This window comes from Anticarsia gemmatalis, chromosome 12 (assembly GCF_050436995.1).
Source record: "Anticarsia gemmatalis isolate Benzon Research Colony breed Stoneville strain chromosome 12, ilAntGemm2 primary, whole genome shotgun sequence".
In the NCBI taxonomy this organism is placed as follows: domain Eukaryota; kingdom Metazoa; phylum Arthropoda; class Insecta; order Lepidoptera; family Erebidae; genus Anticarsia; species Anticarsia gemmatalis.
Window position 1 is genome coordinate 10,194,035 of NC_134756.1, and position 27,388 is coordinate 10,221,422.

A 27,388-nucleotide genomic window follows, 5' to 3' on the forward strand; every position below is an offset into this window, starting at 1 on the left:
TACTAAGCCTTTTCTTAGAATAGTCATAATTATGCTAGTCTTCCGGGAAATAAGCGGAGAATTTTGATTTCGACACAATTTTCTCTGAAAGATTTATGTAGTGTAGCAAGTTAGTCATTTAAAAAAAATCGTTGATTAAAAGTGATTTAAACGGAACAGTATGACTAATAAGCACCTCTTAAATCTTTGTTTTGCGATAGGCCACCGATTCATTCATAAAATGATGTCACTTAACCAAAAAAGACCTTTTCATTTGAGAATGAAGTGGGTAACCCGTTTAAAAGAAAATTCTTCAGAAACATAAAAAACTAAGCATACAAGGGCCAAAAGTCACTGACTCATCCGTAGAAATACTGCACAAATCATTGCACTCGTAGTTCGTCGCCAACATACCTATTAAGTATGTTTGTTATCATACAACATGCACAGGATACTAAAAAACGTACAAATTCTGCCTTCAACTAGCTTTCGTAATTGAATCAAAGTGCATTTCACGCCACAGCCTAAATATATCACAGTCACATTCATCACATACCATCAGTTGTTCGATGACTATCAATGAAGTAAATGTACTCTGTGGTGTATGTTTTTACGATATCTACAACAAGTCATTACTCTGTGCCAGTAGTTCAGTGAGTTCAGTGTACAATTAGTCGCGGGTGGGAACGCACGCATCTTCAAAACGATTTCGTGCATAAAATACCGGGTGTCAGTGCTTGTTTGAATAATACTTTAAAAGTAAATAGTCATTGTCAAGTGAGTTTGAGGCCTTATGTAACTTGTGTTATGTGTAATATAATGTGTTGATCGTTGGCCGTTGAATTAATTGATGGTTAACTAGCCACAGTTTACGATAGCGTTATGTTATGTCGTGCCGCTTCGAAATAGATACTTTATCATACTTAGGTTTACTATGGAGTGTTCCAGTGATATCGTCTGGAACAGTACTTTAGATTAAAAATCAAAATAAATAAGGAATTTACCATATTTTATTTTACACGTGTTGCTGTTGACAAGAATTATTAATTTTCCCATTCATTCAATTTGATTATTAAATTTCTGTCGTACAACTTTTTTGGAATAATGGCCTACTGATGTTTTTGTTTGGTTTTTTATGATTTTGGTTTTAAAGCAAATAAAGGGTGAGATAAAATGTCCTGTTGGCAGTTTAAGATTTACAAAAAACAATAATAACGCACAATTGGGCAAACATCAGAACTACTTTTTCTTTACATCGTTAAAGAAAACATCATCGTAATATATTCATAAAGTCTAGTTATTTTATTAATACATATTATTTTAGTTATTGGAAACATTAATGGCGATAGTGTTAGCCAAAATTCTCATTGTAAAATTGTTTTAAGAATTAAGAAGGTTTATTAAATGGTAGTGAAATTGCTGGATTTATACTATTTAGGTATAGGCTATTTGCATAAACCAGACATCATAAGTATTACGTTACTCAAACAGGGTCACGTAACAACGTCAGTAGACTCAGTAGCCAGTCACAGTGACAATATCACAGATACGAGTGTGTATGTCTTTATATTTATTGGATTGTACGACTGTACATGTCAATGAACATTGGTCATTGTACTACAGCGCTAGAACTTTGAAGAGAACCTTGTTGTGTACGATTTATCTTGGATAAGTACAATAAATATGTACTCATAAAAATAACAAATAATAAAAAAATATAACAGTAGTATCTAGTATAAAAGCAGTGATAGCCGCGTGGTATAAGTTGGCACCCAAAGCAAGACACCAATGGTTTTTCGAAGTTATGAGTGTAATAGAAATATTTCTAACGGTGAAGGAAAAGAACGTGGTGAAACCTTGCATGAATAAAATTTGTTTGATACGTTTATTTGGGGCATGAAAAGTCCCCAACCCGCACTTGGCTAGCGTGGTGGACCGTTGCCTCCCGAGTGGGACAGTAAAGGGTTAAAAAAATCTATAAAAAATATATGAACTAATAAAAAATAAATAACCAATAAAAAAAAACAGAGCTTACAGGACGTTTCGTTTCGTTTCGAATCGTATCGCCTGTAATATTTCCTTTACTTTCTGACCGGTCAACGGAATATTAGATAGATCGACCGATAGACATACTAATTAGGTTCATGCAGTAAGTAAATACCTATATTGTATCACGTCATCTATAATAACGGCACGCAGTAGTGGGTACCTGGTAATGGCATTGTAGAATTATTATCACAAAATTTTCAACACGATATTCAAACAAAAATTTTGATAAAATCTATAATAATTAGCTTTACAAGACGTGACTCGTCAAATTGACTCTGCAGTATTTATGATGTAACAGGCTTCGGAAGATAATTGAAAATTTAAGAGACTAACAGTTTAAAAAAATCTGAACCCAAAAAATATTACTTATATATTATATTTTTAAATTAAAAAGCGTGTGGAATCGATGATGAATAGGTAACGTTGTATTTACTTAAAGAATTTTAGAATTCACAGACTTATACTCATAGAGAAAAAGAAATAATATTTTTTTCATCCAAGAAATTACGTATATCATCAGAAGAAACTATTAGCAGTAAATTTTAGCATTTTCTATTTTCAGAATAGTGTATAGGCGCCAAAGAGCGATAATTTGTGTGGTCAGTTTTAATTACATTCTTATCAATTGCTACTGGGGTTTTAACGCGCTAGTTAATGACTCCATTAGTGGTTTGCTTCCGTTGCAAAAGTCACGTAATACTTGATTAACAAATATTTTGAGATTGACTCATTTATTGTCAGACAAGGATTTTTCTAAACTAGATTTGAACGTATTTAAATTATCGTCTGATGACTAAGGTTCCTTTTATTTTCTTTAACACTGAATTATGTTCAAACTTGGCTTTCAAACAATGAATAAGGGAAACAATCTTTAGCGCAAATAAAATTATTACGAGAAACGTAAAATGTCGTTATTCTGACTAAGGTAATAGAATCATACTCTACCCGATGAAGTCGTAAAAACATCACCCACACATAAAATTGCTCTTGTGTCACTGGTGACGTTTATAAACATGCAAATAACTGACATTAAGAACAACCAGACCGAAAAAAATATTTGTGTATCGCACAAATAATTGTTTTTTGTGAGAATCGAACCGACGACCTCCCGATCCCGCCGCAATGGTAGCGGCGTGGCGTCCTTAACAACTGCGCCACGAAGGCAAAACTATTTCTAAGAATATCTCAAAATAGGTAGGTATTTTCATTCAAGTCTCATTCACGGAAACACATCATTTTACTTACGATGCATTCCGTATCTATATAAAGCATCCAAGAATTTATTCAGTTTTGTTTACAATCGTCGTGTCCCTGACCTTATCGCACTCACTTGTTTGCGACTGTACAAGTACTACATTGTTCTATTTATAGAAAACCCTCTCTTCATAAGGGAGAGGCGTAAACGATTGATTGTAAAAAATTTTGTTGTTGTACAATTTTTTAAAATACTAGTTTTTTTGTCACAGACTAGTATTTCTGTTACTTCTTTTGTGTGAGAAATAGGCTTGTGATAATATAAGTGAATATCAATATTATCAGTAATTCTAAAGTTACTAGAAGCAGTAGCTACTACTTTTTGTCGGTATTCATGGCATTACTTTTCAAAATCTGGACGAAGTGTTGGTTGTTGGCCTTTAAGTAAAATGTTCTTCACAAATACTTCATCGATTCATTTAATATTATTGTGCAAGTTGTGTTCTGTATTCGATATAAAAAATATCATAATCATGGCTAGACTTAAACATCAAGTACGTATCTATTTATAGGATACTAGCTGACCCGCGCAACTTCGCTTGCGTCACCGAAGAGAGAATCTAATTTTTTCCCGTTTTTGTAACATTTTTCATTGCTACTCCGCTCCTAATGGCGGTAGCGTGATGTTATATAACCTATAGCCTTCTTCGATAAATAGACTATCTAACACTGAAAGATTTTTTGAAATCAGACCAATAGTTCCTGAGATTAGCGCGTTCGAACGAACAAACAAACAAACAAACTCTTCAGCTTTATAATATTAGTATAGATTTACGACATCAATAATGCCTCTACTTAGTTTATCTCTAACGTTCAGTCTAATCGTGGAGTTTATAGCACAATTTGTTTGCAATTTATCATAATTTTCGTGGTTTTCCTTGTATAGTTTTATCAACAAAAACGGTTAAAAGTATTTTATACGACAATCGTTCAGATACTTCTAATTTTGGCCCAAGAAGCGCTCTTGAGACACACCAAATACTGAAGATATTATTTAAAATATATATAACGTCTGTACACAAAAATATCGCTAAATCATAATTGAAACTACAGTTTATAAAAGTTGTTATAGAATAAATATTGAAAGTCTCTATTAACTTATTGAGTTTCCACAAAAAATAACTCTGTTTTCAATGCATAGAGCCATTCCCTTATATAAATATTTACAAGAAATGAGGCCTATAGCTATATACGGCAACAGCCTGTAGCAAAAAAAATAGAATTACATTATAACCCGCATACAGAGACTGGAAACCTGAATTCAATTGAACATACATATTTATCTTGTTTTAATCATTTCAGATTTCCAGTTGCACAGTATTATAAATTACATTGAAAATTAGCTCATTTTAGACGACAAGAAAAATTTGAGTACTTGAAATCGTTCGATCGGTTAATTTTGTTTCATAAGCAAATCCTTAAATGTTCTTTCACTCCTAAAATAGATTTCATACGTATTTTTGAAACGCGTTTATTTGCGGATCGCAATCCGCAAATAAATTTATGTGTAAGTACGTGTTTTCCAAAATATTTTTAAACTTTTTGGCATATCTTATGTTTCCCGATTCAAACATAAATATCTTACGTTTTAATGAAATAAATTATTTTTCATTGTCGTGGTTATAAAATAACACATTATTATCTTCGGAAATATATTTTTGTCGTGATTCCTTCCTTTGTTTGTCAAGTTCTTTGTTTCTTCGATTTGCATTATCCTCTTGTCTTGTCTTCTCCTTCGTACAATGCTTTCTTTATCTCTAAATGACCCGTCATTAAGAAAAACGTAAACAACGTTATCAACAACATTTTATCAACACTTATCTATACAAACAAACCATTTAAAATGATTCAGTCTTAGCCAGCTACTCAAGCCGACTAGAACAATGGTGTCGAAAAATTTGTTCACGGTAAAAAGGACTTTGTGTACTGTGAAACAGAGTTCAAAATATGCAAGTGTGGTGATTAGAAAACATAGTGTATGGACACAGGATAAAGTGATAAAGTCGCCTTATAAAAATATTGAGATACCAAATTGCACTTTGTATGATTATGTTTGGCAGAATCTGGACAGATGGCCCGAGAGAACGGTTTCAGTAAGTAACCTTTGATATTATTTATTAATTACCTTAATAATTTTTAGTTAAAGTACGACTGTCATTAGCACACAGAAATATTTTACAACAGTGCAGAACCATAATATATTATGAAGATTAAATCTCAAACGTCACAAATTATTTCTGAAATAATTGTTTTAAGTCAAGGTTTTGTTTTGATTTCTTTGTTTGTAAGTTCAACGGGATATTTATTTTCGAATTTTATTTTAGATTTTCGGATAAAATCTTTGCATATTTAGATGCTATTTACGAACTCTTAAGTACAAAAAGCATGTCATGTTTATCATTTTGAAGATCCAGTTTTTAATGCATTACAGGTTTACTAAAAATTGGAAACAATAAATAAAATTTCTGTTCCGACGTCGTGTCTAATCTCCTTCAATATTTTTTATTTATACACGTCTAATATCTTCTTCCTCATCTTCCAGGTATGTGCCCTCACTGGCCGAGGGTACACTTACGAGCAAGCCTTCAAACTCTCCAACACCTTCGCGGCGAACCTTCGTACCAAGTTTAAAATCCGTGATGGAGATGCTGTTGCCGTGATGTTGCCGAACGTGCCTGATTATCCTCTAGTTGCTTTGGGCATCATGGAGGCTGGAGCCATTATAACCAGCATTAATCCTATTTATACTGCCCGTGAGTATATTTTGCGGTCTGTGGAATACCAAATCACATTTTATGAGCAATATTATTTCATTCTTCCATTAAATTGGTACTATTTCTTAAAAAACTTAACTAATAAGAAAAGCAAAATTTACACTATTACCTATATACAAAAATAAATAAACATATTTATTTTACACACGTTTATTTATCCAATAATTATTGGATAATAATGACTAGGATTTTGTTTTTCTAAATGATTAATCAGCTGATGTGTTTTCTCCGGAGGTAAGCGATTACTTGCTAAGAAGCCCGTAACGAAGACCACTTTAGCAGTCATTACATAGCACAGACAGTAATAAATAATTATTTAAAAAAGAAAGAACTAACACGTAGGTAATAACATTTGTGTAGATTTGAGAAAACCAGATGTTTTGTATTCTCCGTATATTGTACTCCTTAAATGTATTTACATTTAACCATTCTAATGAAATAATAATAGAAGAAAACTTAATTTGCAATAAACATTTTTAACATATAATTTATTTTCCTCAACATAAATATCTAATGTTATCTCAATTCAGTTACTATTTATGACAGTATTACTGTTTTGAAGACAGGTAACCGTTTTCTTATCGATAACATTACAGCACTGCGTTAAAATGATATCTTATCAACAGATTATATTACTTAATTGTGTTATTGAAGATAGTTGTTAGGTTATTTATTGATAGTATTAAAAATAGTAATAAAGTTCATTCGGACTCTTCTGAGGGGTCTATTATATAAACAACCTTAATTAAAATTAAAGAGTATAAGGCAGAACTGATATAATCGTAAAACTATTCAGCCATGTTATAACCCAAAAGTTCAGAAAAAAATGGTTAAATTTCAATAGAATTGAATGAAAATGCAAAGAATAGACTTTCAGCGCTTTGTTGGCTAATCCCCGGGTTTCTGAGGTATTACGGCATTTAGCGGTAGTTTATCTATTCAATAGCATTTAAACTCATATAAAAAAACGTTATTGAATAGATAAACTACCGCTAAATGTACCCAGAAACCGGGAGTAAGAAGAATTTACTCGTGTAAAAAGAGTTAAATTCACGAATATCCGATAACTACAGATTCAAACAAACGTTGGAAGACGTCTATGTATGAGAATATTTTTGGTGTGCAATTTCTAGTAAAGTTTTTCCTTATAGCAACAATGCTCTGAAAATATTTTCTTCAATTTTCAAAATTTTATATAGAATTACCGGAACAAAAAACATTGAAATATGTATTTTTTACAAAAATATTTATGATTATGTTGTTAAGTAATTTACATTGCAAATTTCGTATTTAACGATGTTATTTTTTTTCTCAACTTTGTATTTGTACAATTAGCATTAAATCGTACAGTTTAAGTTTTTTTTTAAAAAAGGTATGATTATGTATTTGTTATTTGTGTTGTATTATATTACAATCTATATGTAAATTGATAAACAATTTACATTTAAATGTTAATTGATTGCTACAGAAACCGAATAATTTCATTAAAATAAAGCTAAATATTTACTTACATAGAAATTCGGACATTTTAATCTATTCATTTATTTGTAAGGGAAAACTAATTAATTCCTTTATGAAGTATAGATCTAATTACTTTATTTTTAACTTCTAAGTATCCTAACTATCGAACATTAAAATTCTCAGCATACGATTCTTACAAACGTAGTCTCAAAATTATCTATATCTGAAGATTTTTAAGTACCACAAAAAGCACAAAAATGACAAAATATATTTTTCTAATTTCAGACGAAGTACAACGGCAACTCACGATGTCAGCAGCAAAAATAATAGTAACTTTACCAGACACGGTACCAGTTGTTACTGAAGCACTCAAAATAGCTAAACTGGACATTCCTATAATTGTCATCAAGACGAATGGGGACCCAGTACCTGAAGGAACAGCCCTTTTCAATGAACTAAGCGAAGATGTCCACGTAGACAAGTCTTGTTTGAAAGAAGTTAGGAGAAGCACTAACGATATCTGCTTTCTGCCATATTCTAGTGGAACTACAGGTCTGCCGAAAGGCGTGGAGTTGTCTCATAGAAACATTATTGCTAATATGGAGCAGATTAATGATCCTTTGATTAAGTGTCATAATGATACAACAGGTAATTTCTTACTTGTTTTTATTTTTTTTTGATTGAGTAAGTAGTTTCAAATACACATTGGGCCAACATTGTGGGCTCAAGGCCTAATCCCTCTGGTGAAGAAGACTCAGTTGTGGAACAGTAATGGACATTAATATGTTTACTTTTTTATCGAAATTTAAGTCAGATCATTTATTTACTACAATAACTGATCATTTATTTACTACAATAACTGATCATTTATTTACTACAATAACTGATGAAAATTCGAAATTTTCAGAAAACAGCTAGCAAAAAACTCATCTCATTTCAACATCTGTCGACATTTTCCGGACTCAATCCTACGTTATTTGTTATTGATGTAATCCTTGATTTCATCTGTACCTGTCATCCCAGCTTTGATTATCTTTTTGATACTGCAACTATCTCTTAATCAGTATATCTAGCCTATCGTAGATCTTGTGCACTTTTATGACTTGCTTTAAACATCGTACCTATGTAAATTGTAACAATCAGTTCTGAAGATAGTAAATCAGATATTTGGATTTAAAAAACCTAAACAAAACCTTTTACGGTTTTCATTAAAACGAATAACATTACTACGATCTAATGAAACAGAGTTATTAGCAAAAAATGCACAGCAATAGCAAAAAAGAAACATTATGTTAAAGTAATTGTTAGTAGGTGAACGCCTAAAGTAATAGGCGTGAATGTTTTGTATTCTATTTTATATAGAACAGATGACCAAGGTCGTATTACATGAAGGCAATAGTTTATACGTCGATAAAAAATGTAATTCGTAATTTGTTTGAAACATTTTATTCCGCTATTTTTGTCAAACATTGTGTGTAACTTGTATCGCAGAAAAAGTTTATCACACAGTTTCCTCAAAGTGTCTTAATTGAGGCTAAAATATTTGTCTGTTTATTGTCATGTTAGAGGTAGTTCTAGCAAAATATTACTGTCACCTTCTTCTTAATTTTTCTTAGTGTTGCTCGAGATTGTAATAAATATATTATTACTTGATGACTCTACATTTTCGTTATAGTTAGTTGAAAATATACTTATATCTTTTTCGGTATTCAAAATCATGATTTCATCTCTACTCATTCATTTGCCAGTTTTGGTGAAATTATACTAAGTAAAGCACCAATTTCATTTTCTTTTTCCAGCAACCCATCAAGATGTCGTAATGGGAGTGTTACCGTTCTTCCACATTTACGCTTCAACGGTGCTCATGTTCCATAAGATGTCTGTTGGCGCCAAACTAGTGGCCCTTGCCAAGTTCCAGCCAGAACTCTATCTTAAGACGTTGGAGAAACATAAAACAAATATTGTTATGGTCGCTCCTCCTTTAAGTAAGTTTTCAATATTTATTGAAATGTAGACAATGATCTAAAAATGCATCTCCCACCTAAGTGGTCGATGGTTCGAACCCAATCGAATAAGAAACAATTATCACTTGTTTCAACGGTGAAGGAAAGCACCGTGATGCAACACGAATCTTTAACACAGTTCTTAAAGGTATACAAAGTCCCCTACCCGCTTTAGGTCAGCGTGGCGTCTCAAGATATAGACCCTCCCTCATTACGGGAGAAGACCCTTGTACAGTGGGACAGCAATGGGTTATACTAATTTTATTCTAGACAGTGAATATTACTTTAAAAGTAATGTTTTATTGTCGAAAATTTTAATAATAATAATAATATAATAATAATAATATTCATTTATTCGAGTAACCTTTAGACTCACAGTTCTCAGACTCTTCACAATAAGATAAGTGCATGGAAAGATTTTTAAAAGACAATAAAGATTCAGCAATAACATCGTCACGCATTGTGATAAACAAAGGCTTCATGTTTTCCGTTCATACCGAATAAATTAATGTAGAACATTAAAACCAAATACTTAAAACATTGCGGAAAGCAAAATTTATCTAATCAACGACACATCTGCTATACATGCGACATTGCAATGGACAAAATTGAAATAAAATGAATTGCATTTAATTAACAGTAAAAATATGAAATTAAAAATCTCTATGTCTTTATTTCCAGTTCTCTTGATGGGCTCCCATCCAGCTGCGACAGAGAAGACCTTTGAACATGTTGAGATTATAGTTAACGGTGCTGCACCACTCGCGGCCAGCGATGTTGAAAGATTAAATGATAAGATGAAGGTAACTTTTCATTTTAATTATTATTCGCTGAAAACACACGCCTGTCAGTTACGCTCGAAGGTGTATCAAAATTCACCCGCTTTTTGCCAATTTGACCATTGACCTCATGCAAGGACTCCGGGCCACTATTGAGAATATTTAAGAGTTATATTGGAGTAATTGGAAACTTAAGAACTTTTAATCTTACTCGCATACTGTTCCGTTCACGGTATCGTTCGAATCACTGATGCAGTCTAACAAGAAGGTTAAACTTATAAGGCTGCAATTGATGAATTACAGAGAACTGTAGCAACTGACGTAATAAAGAGGCCTGTGCTCATCAGTTTATAGAAAAGGGGTTAATGATACAAACGGCAAGTTCGGAGTAATAGATATTAATACTATTTGCGGCATTGAACAATTTTATGACGAAAGTGACAAAATCTTATGCAAATATTTTGCACTAGAAAAACATAAAATACTTTTGCAAGTCACAGCACAAGTAGATAATTCACTGTTACTACTCTCAAAAGAAATGCTTTTACCTATTGCAAATATTGAAATAAATTATCTTATGATAAACATTGTTTGTTTGCAGAAAACGGTTGACTTTAGACAAGGTTACGGATTGACGGAGACATCACCCACAGTTACGCTTACTCCTAAGGGATTGGTGAGCTACGCGAAGACTGGTCCTCCTGTACCAAGTACTGAACTGAGAATTGTTGACCAGGATCTTAGGAATTTGGGACCTAATGAGGTTGGTATACGAAAATATATCAAAGCAATCAGTAGATACAATAGAAAACATAAAAGAACAAAGCAATTATTATAAACTTCTTGGAATCTATTCTATTCCTTCTTTTTATTCTTTATAAAAGACAACTCCCGCACTAAGAATTGCTCTTGTGTCGCGGTGCCTTTTACAAACGTTCAAACAGCGGACACAAGGTACAACCAGACCCGAACCTACTATAAGTGGATCGCGCAAATATTTTCTTCGTGTGGGCATCAAACCCGTCGCACTGGTAGTGGCATGCCGAAATGAATCACTGCCAATTTAATCGATGTTTGCGTTATTTGTAGACTGGTGAAATTCTCATCCGTGGTCCGCAAGTGATGAGAGGCTACAGAAACAATCCCCAGGCCAACAATGAGACCTTCACAGCAGACGGATGGTTCAAGACTGGAGACCTAGGAGTGGCTGATGAAGATGGAGTACTTGTCATCGCTGATAGGTTGAAGGAACTTATTAAGGTAACCAAAACTTTTAAACTTTCGCGTTGCATGTTTAATATATAATAAGTTAGGGAATAAACGCAAACACTTATTTTATGGCATGATTTGCGTTTCGGCGCAAGCTACACTCGACGTGGTCCCAGGCTGACTGGAATCAGTATGAACTAATCAAATGAATGTTAAATTCCTCGTAAGGACCTTGCCAAAGAAACCTTTTACAATTTGCCACCAACTGGCTGCCAACAATGACAATTAACATTCCCTAATGTATCTCTTCGGGCTCAAGCTTATCTACAAGTGTAATTTAATTCATCTATTACATGATTCACCATTATTATATCTAACTTAAGAAGAAATAATTTATTCTTCTTTTCAGGTGAAAGGTTTTCAAGTACCGCCAGCGGAATTAGAATCAGTATTCCGAGAGCACCCTTCAGTGAACGACGCAGCAGTTGTAGGAGTATCACACAAAACCAAAGGAGAAACGCCAAAAGCTTTCGTAGTATTAAAACCTGGTCACAAATGTACTGAGCAAGACATTAGCGCCTTCGTCAATGAAAGAGTAGCAGCGTACAAGCAAGTGGACGATATAAAGTTTGTAAACGAAGTTCCTAAAAGCGCAGCTGGTAAAATTTTGAGAAGGGTTTTGAAAGAGAAATATTGCTAGGGTGGTTAATAAGACTGTTGTTGTATGTACGTAATTCGACTTTTATAGGATATCAGGGAAATAGCTTAGCTAGTGAGAACAAAGAGTTAAATGTATATAAAATGCTAAAATGATTAATGGAGACGATAAAATACATAATATACATATTTATTTGAATTAAAATGACATCGAGCGCCAATATTTGATATAAATGAATTCTTGGTTTGAAATTATTTTTGTAGTAGAGTTGTAGACATGTCAATTCTCTAAAGGGCAAGACTTGGTATATTATTGTGTGTAACATTGGAATTGAAATTTACGAATCGACAAATAGATGATTGTTTTGAAATATTTCGAGAATATTTTTTGAAGAATTTATTACTGTTCTTGTTATGCAGGGTGTTTCGATACATATTAAGCTTCATTTAATTAAGCGATCTTTTACAAATTAAAAATACTAATTATACAAACTAAATTAAAGTTATAAATATAATCAGCAGGCTATTGTATATTTTGATAGAATTTTACTCAATGTAGTCAAAACTCAAAGATACTGTAGTATGAGTAATATCTATATCTTTAAGGGTTATTTTGGTAGCTATAAGTATTTTGTACATAAAGCGAATACATCGAGTCGATATTTTGTTACTTTTTTATTAGCGTTTTTTGACTGGAATTGTAAGGCACGTATTATTTATAATTTATGGTTGACAGTTAAGTCAACAGATGAAAAAGCAAATGATTATTCTATTCTTCTCTGCTATATTTTTGTAACAGTGCCTCGATTCTCTACTACTATCGACTACCGACAACCGAACTGTCATCGAGAAATTTTGTATGAAAATCTGATTAGCGCCTCTGACGGGAGCCGTAGAAAACATTTTGGCAGTACATTCTAAATGTCAAATGTCGATAGGTAGCCGGTTGTCGGTAGTCGATAGTGGTAGAGAATCGAGGTACAGGATACGTGTTTTTGTTGAATGAAAAACTTATTGAAGAACTTATTTTTTGTTAAACATCGGTCAGTCAGAACAGGTAATGTTTAAATAACCATTTAGTAAATTATTGAATCACTTATTTTTTGTATATTGACTGACCGATGTTTGATCAATGTAGCAGATTCACGATCCATTATTTATTTCAGTAGCTCGATTCTCCACTACTGTCGGCTACCGACAACTAGCTAGCTATCGAGAAATTTAACACGAAAATCTGTTCAGCGCCTCTACCGGGGTCCGTAAGAATTAATTTGGCAGTACATTTTAAATGTGAAACTATTGTATATAGAAAATTGCGTTACTGGTTGTGTCACTTAGCTGTCATGTAGCTTTGGAAAAGTTACAGTGAGGGCTAAAATGGACTCCAATGCAAATAATAATTGCTATTTTATTACATTAATTACTTATCGAATTTCGTGTATTTATCCAAAGGTTTTTGAACTTTTTGTTGTTTAAAGGAGACTCGAGGCAATTTCGTAAGTAACATGACTCTTCTAAGAATTATTATACACAAAATATTTTCTGATGAAAGTGTTTTATTTACACCAACCGAATATTATTTTTATCTTCATAATTATTAATTCATCCTGGTAAACTTTAATGTAAACTTTATTAAATAAATGACGAAACCGCAACATTTCTTTGCATAATATCATTATTATATCGACTTAAAAAAGGAGGAGTTTTCTAACTCGTTGTGATCTTTTTAAGCATTATCTCCTATTACTGGGAGCCGCGAGGATCGATCTTGAAAACTAGAACTTGGCAGAACGCACGGAGTCATGTTTACTGGCGATTGGGAAAATTCGCCTTTTTTTTAACATGACTAATGCAATAAACATACACCTGCACTCTGGGCGGAGTACAGGGTTATGTGGACCTCACCCGCCAGAAGGGCGAGCATACCCACTAAACTACCTCGTGTGTCCTCACGGCTTCTTGTGTGGGAAAATCCACTTGGCAAAATATTGTGAAATTGATTTAGTCTAGCGTTTACCACGATGATATGTAGAATATCATTCCAGATCATCGAATTATCATCAACACTGATAACGTTTCGTTGTTTTAACACCAAAACATTAACATTTTTAGTACCTATACTTTGAACTTATTATTATTTTATTGCACCATATACTTTACAACTGAATCTTGCAAACAAGTCCAAGTTAATCCATTCTTTCTTATATTTGCTCCATGGGATAACATTAGGCGTTCAAAACGTAGGCGATGCAATAATTTCAAACATAAGTTTATGCATAATTATGCTATTGCACTAGAAATTCGTTTCTAAGAGAAAAATACTTAGAAAAACAGGGAAGGACGAAAGGGAATATTATTTGAATTATCTTTTCTCCTGTTTGGCAAGATGTATCGATATCAATGAGGTAAGGGAAGTTGGTAAATATCGTACCAAGTAGCGTTCTTTTATCTCTGCCTACATCTATGGAAAAAGGCGTGATATTATATAAGAATGTTTATGGAATTTCCATCTGTAAAGCTATAAAACAATAATAATTTTACAATTGGTAATTTATCTGTGCATATCGGGTGCAAATATTATAGACAGTGAAATTATGTGTAGTAAATACATGACTGATAAGATAATAGGTAAACTGGAACGGAAAACAGTAGGTAAAGCCACTATACAGGTAAGAAGCAGTAGTTTCACTTACGAGTATACCTTGTAATATGCTACTGTATTTATTTTGGTCACAAGTACCACTTTGTCCACACAAAGCGTCTTTATTATTGACTAGCGATCGCCTGCGACTTTGTTCGCGTGGACTGTAGTTTTAAGGTCTTTATTTTAGCTTTCTCTTATTAGTCGCAGTGGGATGTTGCCAGCCGTAGCATGGCATACAAACCGTATATAAATGGCAGGTTTAACACAAAAACATTTTCCATTCGAACAAAAATACTCTTCAGTTTTGTATAACTGATAATATTTATTTATTAATTAATCATTTCTATGATTTGCCATTTAACTACTTAATATTTAATACTAACCAACAATTTTAATCAAATGGTTATACCTAGAAGGAAAGTCAAATCAGAATAGGAAAATTAGTAATAACTATGTATGTCCTCATTCAGGAGAATTCCAAATGAAAATAGTTTTAGTCTATTTTTGTACATAAGCACTTTAATTGCATGTTTTGCGCAGTGATTAGCGTAGTCACGTCGCCGCAATAGCCGTAGCACCGCGTGTGGTGGGTTCATTCCCGGCCGAGACATATATTTGTGTGATGAGAACGAGTATTTGTTCTAAGGCTAGTTGTTAATATATTTATATGAGTATGTACCTGTTTATAATAATTTAAATGTGTTTATCAGTTATTTGGTTACCATAGTACAAGCTCTGCTAAGTTTCTAAGTGAACTTGTGGGAGTTGTCCAATGATATTTATTTATACACGTAATTTACAAATATTTTGTATTGTAAACAATGTCGAGTATTTGTAAAATAGACTTAAAATGAGAGCAAAAACTTCACGTATAATTATACAACTCATAATTAATTCGAATCATTTAGTTGTACTATTGTAATGTACATTTGTAATGGCCGTTTACATTACCATCGAACAGTTGGCAACTGTGTGTCGATAAAATCGGTCGTGTTCTACTAAAATGTCTACAGTAATTCCGTGTATATTTCGTTTAAAACCTCGATGGAAGTTTTTGAGTGCTTGTGTTAGGGAACATAGTGTTTGGACCAGTGATAATATAGTTAAATCTCGCAGTCAAGATGTTCAGATACCGGAGTTAACGATAGACCAGTATATGTTTAGGAATTTGGAGAATTGGGCTACAAAGACCGCTACGGTTAGTATTATGACTTATATTGTTTATTAATATTACTGACTGTTGCTATGGCGCGGTCGATAGTGAATCTGACCGCTGATCATGAGGTCTCGGGTACGATTCCCAGGCCGGGTAAAGTACTACAAATATTTTCTAATTTATATTAGAATACGTCTCAATAGTAGCCCAGAGTTTGGAATAATTGTGGTAAATGGCAATAGGCTCGCCCCCTATTACATAGAACTGACATTGTTTATAGCGAATCGTTGATGTATTTACACCTGTGTCTATACATTTCACTATAACAAGCTGGGACAGGCGTGATAGTAAATAAGTATGTATGTATTAATCCTACTGATAAAGCGAAATGAAAAAGTTTTTAGTATTTATGGATGTTTGTTAATCTTTTACGCAAATACTACTGAACCGATTACGATGAAATTTGGTATGTAGTTAGCGGAAGACCCAGAATAACATAGGCTAGCATAGGGTTTTTATCCTGGAGTTCCCGAGGGCTCGGTATTTACACGGGGTTTCCACGCGGATGAAGTCGCGGGCGGTCTCTAATAAATAACGGAGAATTAGGTTACGCTTGTATAATGCAATGTCATAGTGTATAATTTGTTATGTAGAAGCGAGGCTAAAGAAAGATTAACTAATTTTACGCGTTAGTCCGTGTGTGTATTCTATTTCCAGCTTGACTCGGGAAATTTTACAATTTCATGAATGAAGTGTTTCTTAAATAAAAGCAGACGGCGGTATGTAGCAATATAACAAGCAGAATATAGAATCACGTTGCAATAAATCGATGTATTTTGCTTCGTCAAGTCAAAAGAATTTACAAGCCGTATTTTGATTTATATTATACCGGTATTTTTTTTTAATGAAACCTCTCTTTAGTGACCTCTGGCTACGAATGCAAAATTCTGTTTTTATTTCGTATTGATTACTTTGTAGTATTTTAAATCGTTACAAAATAGTTTGGATATACATAATATATAACAAATTGAGATGACTTATAAATGGATATAAACAGTTTTATATTTTAAACAGTTGAGTAAATAACTTTTGACGAATTATGTTATTACTTGTACGTACTTCAACGTCTGAAGAGAAATTAAACTAAAATTACACACCATAAATTAAAATAACTAGTTAAAATAAATGAATGGTCTATAAATAATATTCTTATCGCGCCAAGATTTTCTTCTCTAAGGCCAGTCAACCTTGTAATTACGTGATTGGTGTAGTATACGACTTTTTGTTGTGTTCGTTTCAATCTTTGTTGTGATGCTATCCCACGCTTTTACGGCTAAACAGCTGAACCGATTTTAATAGAATTTAGCTTGGAGATAGTTCAAGAAGTGATTTCAAATACTCGGAGGGCCTTTTTCATAAATCGACACATAACACAGTGAGAAAATTTGCATGGAAAACAGTGTGAACTGGTCGTAAATATTTGTATGATTCACTTTCAGCACCGCACAGCGATTTTCCACCCTCACCCCAGCAAGTTTTTGACATTTAAAATAATTTTCAGAATACTTTTCTTGCAACTAACGCTAGAGGATCTTTCGTCTTTATTGTTTGACAATCTAACTAAATCTCTGAATAAAATAATAACATATAGATTATAATTTTTCTATTTCTTAAAAAAACATTTTTATCTAAATTTCCTTTGATAAAGCACCCAAAATAAACTGTTGTTACCATATTGATTAACTCTTTTAAAAGCAATGCCCATTTCATTAACCCTTAGCACTCTATTTACATGTTATAGGTATTTCAAAGTATTGCATTTCCGTGGTAAGTTTTTTCATTATTAATTCCATACATTGTTTTCAATGAATCCAAATTTTCCAAAATGCCAACGAAATCTAGTACCATGCTCCCGAATGATATCGAATTTTCGTGATTCATAAATTTTACATGTTATTCAACTTACTTAAACAGCAAAGAAAACAATGAATTAATAGTTGAAAATGACGCGAGATATGGGCTACAATTAAGAGAAAAGGAAAACAAGCCCTTAGTGTATTATCGATATAAACAAACACGACAAGTGTAAAGGAATATAAAATGTAAATAATACGCACTTGACATCACTAAAGGGCTTTAGAGATAAGATAGAGGTATATTACTCTCGGCGGCAAAACATTGAATCAAATATGGAGTTCCAAAAAACTGTTAAAACTACTCCACAAAGAACAATAAGTTACTTATGAATTTTTACTTAAAATTTAGAAATAAATGAAAATATCAGAATACCAAATTTTACTGTTTAAAGCTTAAAAAGCTAGTAAAGTATAGATTATTAGAAGATTAAGAAGGAGGCAGAATATTCGTATATTTCACACTTTCTCCACCAGGATGAACTGTCTCTACTGTTCCTTCAAAGTACCTACTTACACGAAAATCTATTTCGTTAATGTTAATGTGTGTAAGTTTTGTTAATATAATTATTATTGTTCATTTCTAGGTTTGCGGATTGACAAACAGACAGTACACCTACGAAGACGTATACAAGAAATCAAGAATACTTGCAGCAAATCTTAGAAGAAAGTTCAAGGTTAAAGACGGTGACGTCATAAGTGTAGTATTGCCCAATACGCCAGAGTATCCTATAATTGCTTTTGGAATACTCGCTGCTGGTGGTGTGGTTACGACATTGAACCCTATTTATACATCGTGTAAGATACAGAATCATATATTTTATTAACTCCTTACCACATTTTCTTAATTAGGTGTTTACATCTACTCTTCTCTACCAAGCATAAACCGATTTACGACGACCGGCGTTCAGGAAGAAAATGTAACAAACTAGGCTACGAACTAGGAAAACTAGGTTTTATTTTCTTACCATTATTTTGTACAACCAGTAAAAAGCCTAACACTGATTGATAAAATCAGCAGTTAACACTAACCTGCAAGCTCACTGACTGTATGATTTAAACCATCGTTAAATACATTTCTAAACAAAATATTTTTCTTATTTTACAGATGAAATCCACCGACAAATACTTTTATCGGAGTCTACATTAGTTATCACAAACGAAGACTTAGTACCAACAGTAAAAGATGCAATAAAACTCGCTAAAAAAGATCTTCCAATTATTTCACTAAACATATCCCAGCCGTTAGCAGATGGAGCTATTTCTTTCAATGAACTTATAGAAGATATTAACACAGATTTGAGTGTACTCAAAGAAGTTAGAAGAAAACATGATGATGTTGCGTTTTTGCCATATTCTAGTGGTACTACAGGTCTTCCTAAAGGTGTACAATTGACTAATAGAAATATCATTGCTAACTGTGAGCAGCAGAATACTGATTTTAGACAGTATTCTTATACTACAGGTAAGTTCCGTTCATTAGGACTCATTTTTGCTATTGGCGTTTTAAACTTTGTTATTATAAGATACATTATATATTTTACTTGATCAGTCGTATTGTAGTTGTAATCTGAATTTGCAAGTTACGGAAATGTTAGTTAGTCAGTTACGTTAGCTAATCTATACTAATATTATAAAGCTGAAGAGTTTGTTTGTTTGTTGAACTACTGAGAAATCTTTTTGTGTTAAATAGTACATTTATCGAGGAAGGCTATAAAACATCACGCTACAACCAATAGGAACAGAGTAGCAGTAAAAATTGTTATAAAAACGGGGAAAATTATGACCCATTCACTCTTATGTGATGCAAGCGAAGTTGCGCGGCGCGGGTCCAGCTAGTTGTCAATATTCTTAATAATATGTGTGATGGAATTAAACATAACAATTTTTCTTTAAATAGGAGATTATATTTCTATTTTTAGGAATATACTATACTATTAGGTATAGACTTAATGTAAAAATAAATAAGATTTGAGTAATCTGACATTTTAATAGCTTTATCATGTTAAAATAGGCAGTTTGATCAGCTTATCTAATTATTTAATATTATCAGTATTTGTCAGCTTTGTCTTTTGTTTGGTATTATTTTAGTCAATATACTTAAAATTTGGATACTTGTTTCCATTCGTCATATACGTATTTTACTAAATTAACCGTAAAAAAGGCGAGAAAGAGCCATACCTTCCGACAGAGAACCATTTGTAGTGTGTCGTGGATTCTATTTCCACCAAATTATATTCATTTAACCATAGTCACTTAGAACATACTTGAGTTGATTGCTTTGTTTACAAAACATCTGCTTAACCTCTCTCCTGAATAATAAATTGTTCCCTTGGTTAGAATCTCGAGTCCATTAAGTGCAGGAACTTTATATTTCTTTATTTAACAATGTTTTTTCTATATTTTCAGATAAACACCAAGACAATGTCCTAGTGATTCTACCGTTGTTCCATTCCTATGGTTTGGGTATCTTAATGCTCCATAAGATGTCTGTCGGCTTGAGGCTCGTGACGTTACCTAAGTTCCAGCCAGACACGTTTCTAGATGCGCTGCTGAAGAATAGAATTCATCTTTTGTATCTTGCACCACCAATGGGTATGCATCTTTATATATTTGTTTAATTGTAAAAAGTGTATTATATTTTAAACACTACATTAGTGTTATTTAAAAAAAAAATATATTTTCTGTTTACATTATAAGTAGTCGAAGATCGTGTTGTTAGAGTTTGTAAAATTATGCCTATACAGAGTTATTTCTCATTTTATTTTGAATTCTGTCGTCCAAAAGTAATGCTTAAAACGATTAGAATAACAGATCCAATTTTATGAATTAGGTTCGGATATTCAGTGTGTAATACCTACAAGTGAATTAAGTGATGAAATGTTGTTTTTTCAGTAATGTTCCTTGGAACATATTCTGGAGTAACTCCCAAACACTTAGAGCATCTTACTTGTGTCACATCGGGAGCTGCCCCACTTCCTTCAATAGACAGCCGACGAATGATGGAGAAAGCTGAAGTAAGTATTTATTTGAGCTACGCAAAGCTAAGTACCGAAAAGACTTCTAAGAAAACAGCAACCTACTTTTTATAAAAGTGGTGGTAACAAAAAATAATAATATTTTTGGTCCAATTAGTTTGCTGTTGTTGCTCGGTAAGGGTCTCCACCCTAAATAGAGGTAGGGGTGAAAACATCTTTTAATGTGTATAATCTAATGATGACTAATAAAGACGTCATGAGTCATGAAATGCTATTCAACATCGGTCTCTTATAACACATAAGTACACGTTGCTAACATAATTTAATCAGGCGAATTGTGTAAAAATATACAACATCAAGATTTTAAACGTATTTATTACAGATTTTTTTTAACGTGGTGACATAAAGTGTTAATAATACTTTACATTAACGATTTCTTGCGAACACATGATTCCTCCATTCCTAGTTTTCAAGTCTTCATCATGGTTGATGATATTTTCAATAATGGCCGCAGTTTCAATATGTCTGGCCATCACATTCGCGCTATTATTTTCTGCTTCCGTATAGCTACTAAGCTTATGATCTTCGTACATAACAAAGTAATCTCGGTTTATTGATCTAATCACGACGCGGGTTTCAAAAGTCTTATCTCCACAAGTGCAGGACACATCCAACGAAGGTTTGATATCTGCTACATTAGTAACTTCAATAACTGGAATCGATCTCTTACCACGTTCTTGTCGAGCTTCATTCACGTTCAAATTTTGCTTCCATTCCATTTCTACGTAGGTTGCGTTTTTACCATCAGCGCAGGTACATTCTGTGTTACTCGGGTCTTTAGCGAAACCGAATATGAGACAGTTTGGCAGGAACATTGTACCTGGGTAGATTGCTACTGGAGACCAGTCACCATAAATCTTCTCTATGTTTGAATGAACTGCGGCGACTAAGCCCAATAGAAATATGATCTTCAACATTGTTTAAGTTATTTGTTACAAGTTTGAATAATCTTAGTAATACAGTCAGAATGACAGCAGGCTCTGAACTGAAGCTTTTGTTGAAATCAACTTCACCTTTAACTTGACCGATAATATTATTAAAAACAATAATTTCGAGAATAAACACTATTTCTCAAAACACTGATAGCAGATTCTAGGTAATTGACGAGCAATGGAAGTTTACTAAATCATATACAGCAAATGAACCGATTTGGAAGCGAAGACAAAACAATATGACTTATTACTAAATTAATTTTCCAAGACAAGAAACGACTGTTTTTTAATGCATTGTCATGTTAAAAATACTAAGATAAAAAAGTACGTCATTAGATCATTATAAAATGGATGGAAGAATACTTCCAGCGAAAACACACAATAAGTTTTTTTGCCAGCTAAACTCACTAAGCGTTCATAGTGTTTACATAAATGTCAAAATTAGATTTGCGGTTATTAAAAACTTGTAATAATCTATACTACAAAAATTCAATTATTATATTTTCAGCGCGAAATCGAGTTCGCCCAAGGATATGGGTTAACAGAAGCATCTCCTCTTGTGAGCCTCACTCCTCTTGGACAGAAGACTTATGACGACGTCGGCTACAGTCTACCAAATCAAGAAATGAGGATCGTTGATCCTAACCTAAACAATTTGGGCCCTAATGAAGTGAGTTTGATTTTTTTGTATGGATAGTTAAAAGCTAAACGCTTTTTAAAAATTGACAGTTTCAAGCTATATTATGCAAAAAACGTAAATGGTAAAAGCCTACTACTAAAGTCATACATTTTATGACAATAAATATATCTTGATGGATGTAATAACTTACTTATTACATACTATTGAAGCGCAGTAGTAGTGATATTTTAAATCCATAAGACACAAAACTGTCGGGATGTTAATAGATAGTTTAACGTTAAATTAAAATATATAAATTCTTGCAACAATAAATCAGTGATCTAGATTAAATTGCACCTATTTCTTTTTCATAAGCTCATTGCTATTTTAACAATTACAGGTCGGTGAACTCCTGGTTCGAGGTCCGAATATAATGAAAGGATATTTGAAGAACCCTGAAGCTAACGCCGAAGTATTCTCCGGAGAATGGTTAAGAACCGGTGACCTCGCGAAGATAGACCACACTGGGCTACTGACCATATCAGATAGACTTAAGGAACTTATTAAGGTAAATATTCAAAGTGAGTAGAGTACTAGGCTCTGTTAGACCAAGCTCTGGTGTGGGTAGTAGCGTTTACGCCTAATGCACTGCCACTAATGTAAACGAAACCTTCTTATTATGCTCTTCGATAATGAATAATGGAATATTTTCAATAACAGCCCTTAGTTTGCTCGCGTGCTTAGTACTTACTTCAGACTCGCCCCTACATTATAAACAACAAAAAGCAATTGCATGCATCGCTTCTTGCAAATGCAAGTTTCACAGGCATTATGCAAAAAGTCTGTAGAAATATCATAAAATAAGACTCACTGTTGACTCAATTATTAGCAGTGCAGTTAAATATTAACTAAATTACAGATGTTACGGGTGAAGTATATGTAAAGAAAACGTCAATAAATTGCATAGATTTTTAATATAAAATAACAGATCATGTAGTCAACAAGTTGTCAAATTTGTTCAAACTGATAACAATTTTCAATAAGGAACATAATTCATTTCAGTCGAACAGAATACAATTCCTTTTCTATTTTTCAATTCAGAATCACTCTTCACGACATTCTCTATAACTGCTCTAGGTTCAATGGTTTTAGCGATGATATAAGCAGTATTGCGATCAGTCTCCGTATAATAAGTAACGCTTTGCTTCTCGTATAGAACGTAATAGTTGCTGTTGATAGATCTTGCTGCCATACGACGAGAGTAAGTATAATCACCACAAGTGCAGTTCACGTTCAAAGAGGCTTCAACATCCTCAGCCTTAGGAACTTCTATGAGAGGGAAAGATTGCTTGTCGAACACGTGGTTCGGCTGTTCTACAATCGTGACTAATTTTAGGATCCATTCGACCAAAACAGCATTCTTACCATCAGCACATGTGCAGTCCAGATTTCTTGGATCTTTTGATACTTTAAGATCTTGACAAAATGCCATCGATGCAGCATCTGGATACATCATAACAGGTGTCCAGTTTCCATAAAACTTGTCCAATTTTGATTCAGCCACTACAATTGTTGCGACTGCGAGTAAGATTATGAATTTCCACATTTTGCCTGTTTTTATTTCGCGTTCTTTACTTACAGCTCGATTGATTGCAACTGAGTCTTAATTTATACTGATCTGTAATATAACCTTTGCTATGTTGATAACTTTATCAACGAGTGTTCAGACTCGTGTAATGTTTTTGAAGCTAGTGATGTATGACCTAAAGGTATCAAGGTAATATTTTGTCCATTGAACTTATTAACTAGGGTAATTAGACTACTAAAGGCAAAAGTAATGTTGTTATTATTAACAAAAACGAAGACATTTTTTTACTCCAAAATGACACGTTGCAGAACAACGACTTCATTTGTTTTGCCTACCTTTATAACTTGTATGTTGATAAGTACTAAATATTCTGCTTTAGTGTTTAATTTAAACATTGTATGAGGTTAAAGCTGCACTAAACATTAGATTAAAAACGAGGTCTGATTAAGTTCTAGTTGAGCCAAATTAGTTATAATACATGTCACTTTTAGTCATTTCTATAAAGCACGCTATTTCTGTACTTCTAATTTTCATTTCGGCTGATCATGGTTTGTTCCCATATTTTTGATATCTTCTTCTTTTGTTCCTTTAGACAAAAATTGGTTGGATTGATCTCTGAAAAAAATAATAGCAATTCTTTTCACCCAAACATTTTAAAACAGAAATTTCGTCTCGCATTTGCCTATTATTGCTAAAATAATCTCAGCAGGCGCCATATTTTGTTTACGGTCGTGGTAATTATTGAGTGTATATGTTATTTCATCCTTTATCAGTTCTAAATCTTAACTTAGCAACGATCTTATTTTTAATGAACTTTTTAGGTAAATAGTGCGGAGGACTAAGGTTTTTACCGTACCTTGTAAGGAATTCTACACAGTTCTTACTTCTTCTGGACTTACATATTTGTATTACTTATTATGATAACTAGTTGCCCTCACTGGTTGTTAAACAATCTAGAGGCTACAAAAACCTTATCCTGGACATTCTACAGATAGGCAGACCGCATAGTGACATTTGTTGAGCGTCTGTCATCGGAGGACAAGTTGTCAATGAAGATAATAGTCGCTAAGCCATGTCAAAGGCCTTCAGGCGGTTGAACAAACTTTGACACTAGGTGTCACTAATCAAGCAGTGAATGAATTTATTATCTACTTATTAGAGCGGTTGAACAACTTTGACACTAACCATAAGGTGAATGATTGTAGTAGGTCGTTCTTATCGTAAACACATTGTTTTTGCAGGTGAAAGGCTACCAAGTACCGCCGGCGGAACTGGAAAGTATTCTCAAAGAACATCCAGCAGTTTTAGACGCCGCTGTCGTTGGAGTGCCTGATGACGTCACAGGGGAACGACCAAAAGCCTTCGTAGTCCTCAAAGAAGGAGCCCAAGCAGTAGATAAAGAAATTCTAGAATTTGTGAGCCAAAAAGTAGCGCCTTATAAAAAAATAAAAGAGTTGTCGTTTTTGGATAGTATACCAAAAAATCCTTCTGGAAAGATTTTGAGGAAAGTTATCAAGGAACAATATTGTTGATACGATCAAGTGATATTTTTTTAATTTATTAGTACAAGGTTACGTTTAAGGTAGATTGATGGAAAAGTGATTTAAAATAGCAGCCTGGAGTTTTGTCCGGTTTTACCAAAATGTTCAGCTGCCATAATAATGGTTCATTGAAAGATTGTATGAGATACGTGTTTTAAATATTAATTATTTTTATACATTAATAAATATTTCGTTTTTAGTTTTTTGTTTTTGTGGTATGCCATTTCCTGAGTTTCTGCTTGATTTACTACCTCCTGGTCTATAATAGCTGGTAAGAATTATAGTATGAATTTTACTGATTTTATATACTTTGATTATCTGGTAATTCTTTAAAAAAAATGCATCGTATATAAGGGAAACGCATCCGAAAACGTAGGGATATTGAAAATTATACCATTAAATAATCGTGAAACATTTCCTATTTATTTTTTCAAAATGTACATTTGCTTTGAAAGTACCTACTATTTAACACATTCCTAACATTCATAATGTGTCTTAGTATAGTTTGAATATCTATGAGATATACCTCAACGATTTGTATCAGAAATTTATATAAATAAATAAATAAGACCCAATAGACAAAGGAAACTACGAACCAATTAATAATTTACAATAAAAATAAAACGTATTCATAGCATTATGCTGCCGGGAAATATGGAATACTAAAATTATTCAGACTCATGACGCCAAATCTAAAAGTTTCAATGTATTTTGTAAACAAAGAATATGTAAATAGTGAAATAATAAAGAATTAGCAAAACCAGTAGCCGTTGTGGTCACAGAGGTCAGAGTGTTTATGTGCAAATATTCCAAACATCTGGGGACTAAATAAAATCTAGGCTTATTTTTTATCTAATTTTATATTTTCATGCCGTATTTAATACCTACCTAGAAATATGGAAATAGGAAGCATTTTTTTATTAAAGCATTTTCTGTAAACCAAGTTGGACTTTTTTTTCATAAAACGAAACCGTGGATTTGGAATTGTCGTGACGTAATGCGTAAGTACTATCAAACCCGGAACAACTATCTATGGATCACACAAATATTTCTTCCGTGTGAGTATCGACCTTCCGAGACATTGGTAGGGGTTTGGCGCCTACTATAACTACTGCACAACGGATGCCGTCTTAATTTATCAGAATTATTAAGTCAGGAATTAATTACATAATTTAAGCACATGCCTGTTTTGAACAAAGCACTAATTTTTAAATCTGTTTACCATTCAAAAGACGTATGCTCGAAAATTCATAAAATGTGTAGACATCCGCATCGACTGTCTTTTTTAAAAACTTACAAAATTATACACTAATTAGCTATAATATTAAATTAGTATTGATCACAATTTAAGCTATAAAACTTTGCAAGTTTTTTGAATAAAAAATAAACAAGTGACTACAAAACAAAAACTTATTAGAATTCCAACAATGTGTAATACGACAGTTTTATTAGCTATTTAAAATTGCAAGAATCCATTATGTAATAAATTACTAAGTATATAAAAACACGTATATGAGTACTATCGCGACCGCTAGGTAACCTATCAGAACCATTTTATTTGCTTGTATGTGCACATTCGTAACTATGTTAGAGTTCTAATAACACTTTTTTTCTAGAACTTCCCCTTATAACGTTGAGTTTGGCATTTTGTATCTCTGTAAATTTTGTAGTACATAATTAAGGAAACGATTGCTTGTCACTCGCTCTAAAGGAGAAGGAAAACATCGTGAAGAAACCTAGCATGCCTAAAATGATTTACTTTACATATTTCTTGAGGGTATGCAAAGTCTCC

The 27,388-nt window shown here is 33.0% G+C and overlaps 2 protein-coding genes across 7 annotated transcripts; both read left to right on the forward strand.

The window, feature by feature from the left end:
- Positions 1-613: 613 nt before the first annotated feature.
- Positions 614-13,735, forward strand: LOC142977136 (uncharacterized). Of its 6 annotated transcripts, none has more exons than XM_076120866.1 (9): positions 614-756; positions 5,135-5,375; positions 5,825-6,035; positions 7,803-8,165; positions 9,317-9,502; positions 10,202-10,323; positions 10,901-11,062; positions 11,389-11,559; positions 11,918-13,735. In XM_076120866.1, exons 2-9 carry the CDS (start codon positions 5,166-5,168, stop codon positions 12,206-12,208), a joined length of 1,716 nt encoding a protein of 571 aa, XP_075976981.1. In that variant the 5' UTR covers positions 614-756; positions 5,135-5,165; the 3' UTR covers positions 12,209-13,735. The 6 variants fall into 6 exon arrangements, with proteins under 6 accessions (XP_075976981.1, XP_075976986.1, XP_075976984.1 ...); XM_076120871.1 differs by having other exon boundaries at positions 622-738; positions 5,141-5,375; XM_076120869.1 differs by having other exon boundaries at positions 623-738.
- Positions 13,736-15,755: 2,020 nt separating this feature from the next.
- Positions 15,756-25,795, forward strand: LOC142977139 (uncharacterized). Its single transcript, XM_076120875.1, has 8 exons — positions 15,756-16,007; positions 18,466-18,676; positions 18,987-19,343; positions 20,288-20,473; positions 20,774-20,895; positions 22,357-22,518; positions 22,868-23,035; positions 25,297-25,795. Exons 1-8 carry the CDS (start codon positions 15,813-15,815, stop codon positions 25,585-25,587), a joined length of 1,692 nt encoding a protein of 563 aa, XP_075976990.1. The 5' UTR covers positions 15,756-15,812; the 3' UTR covers positions 25,588-25,795.
- Positions 25,796-27,388: the final 1,593 nt, after the last annotated feature.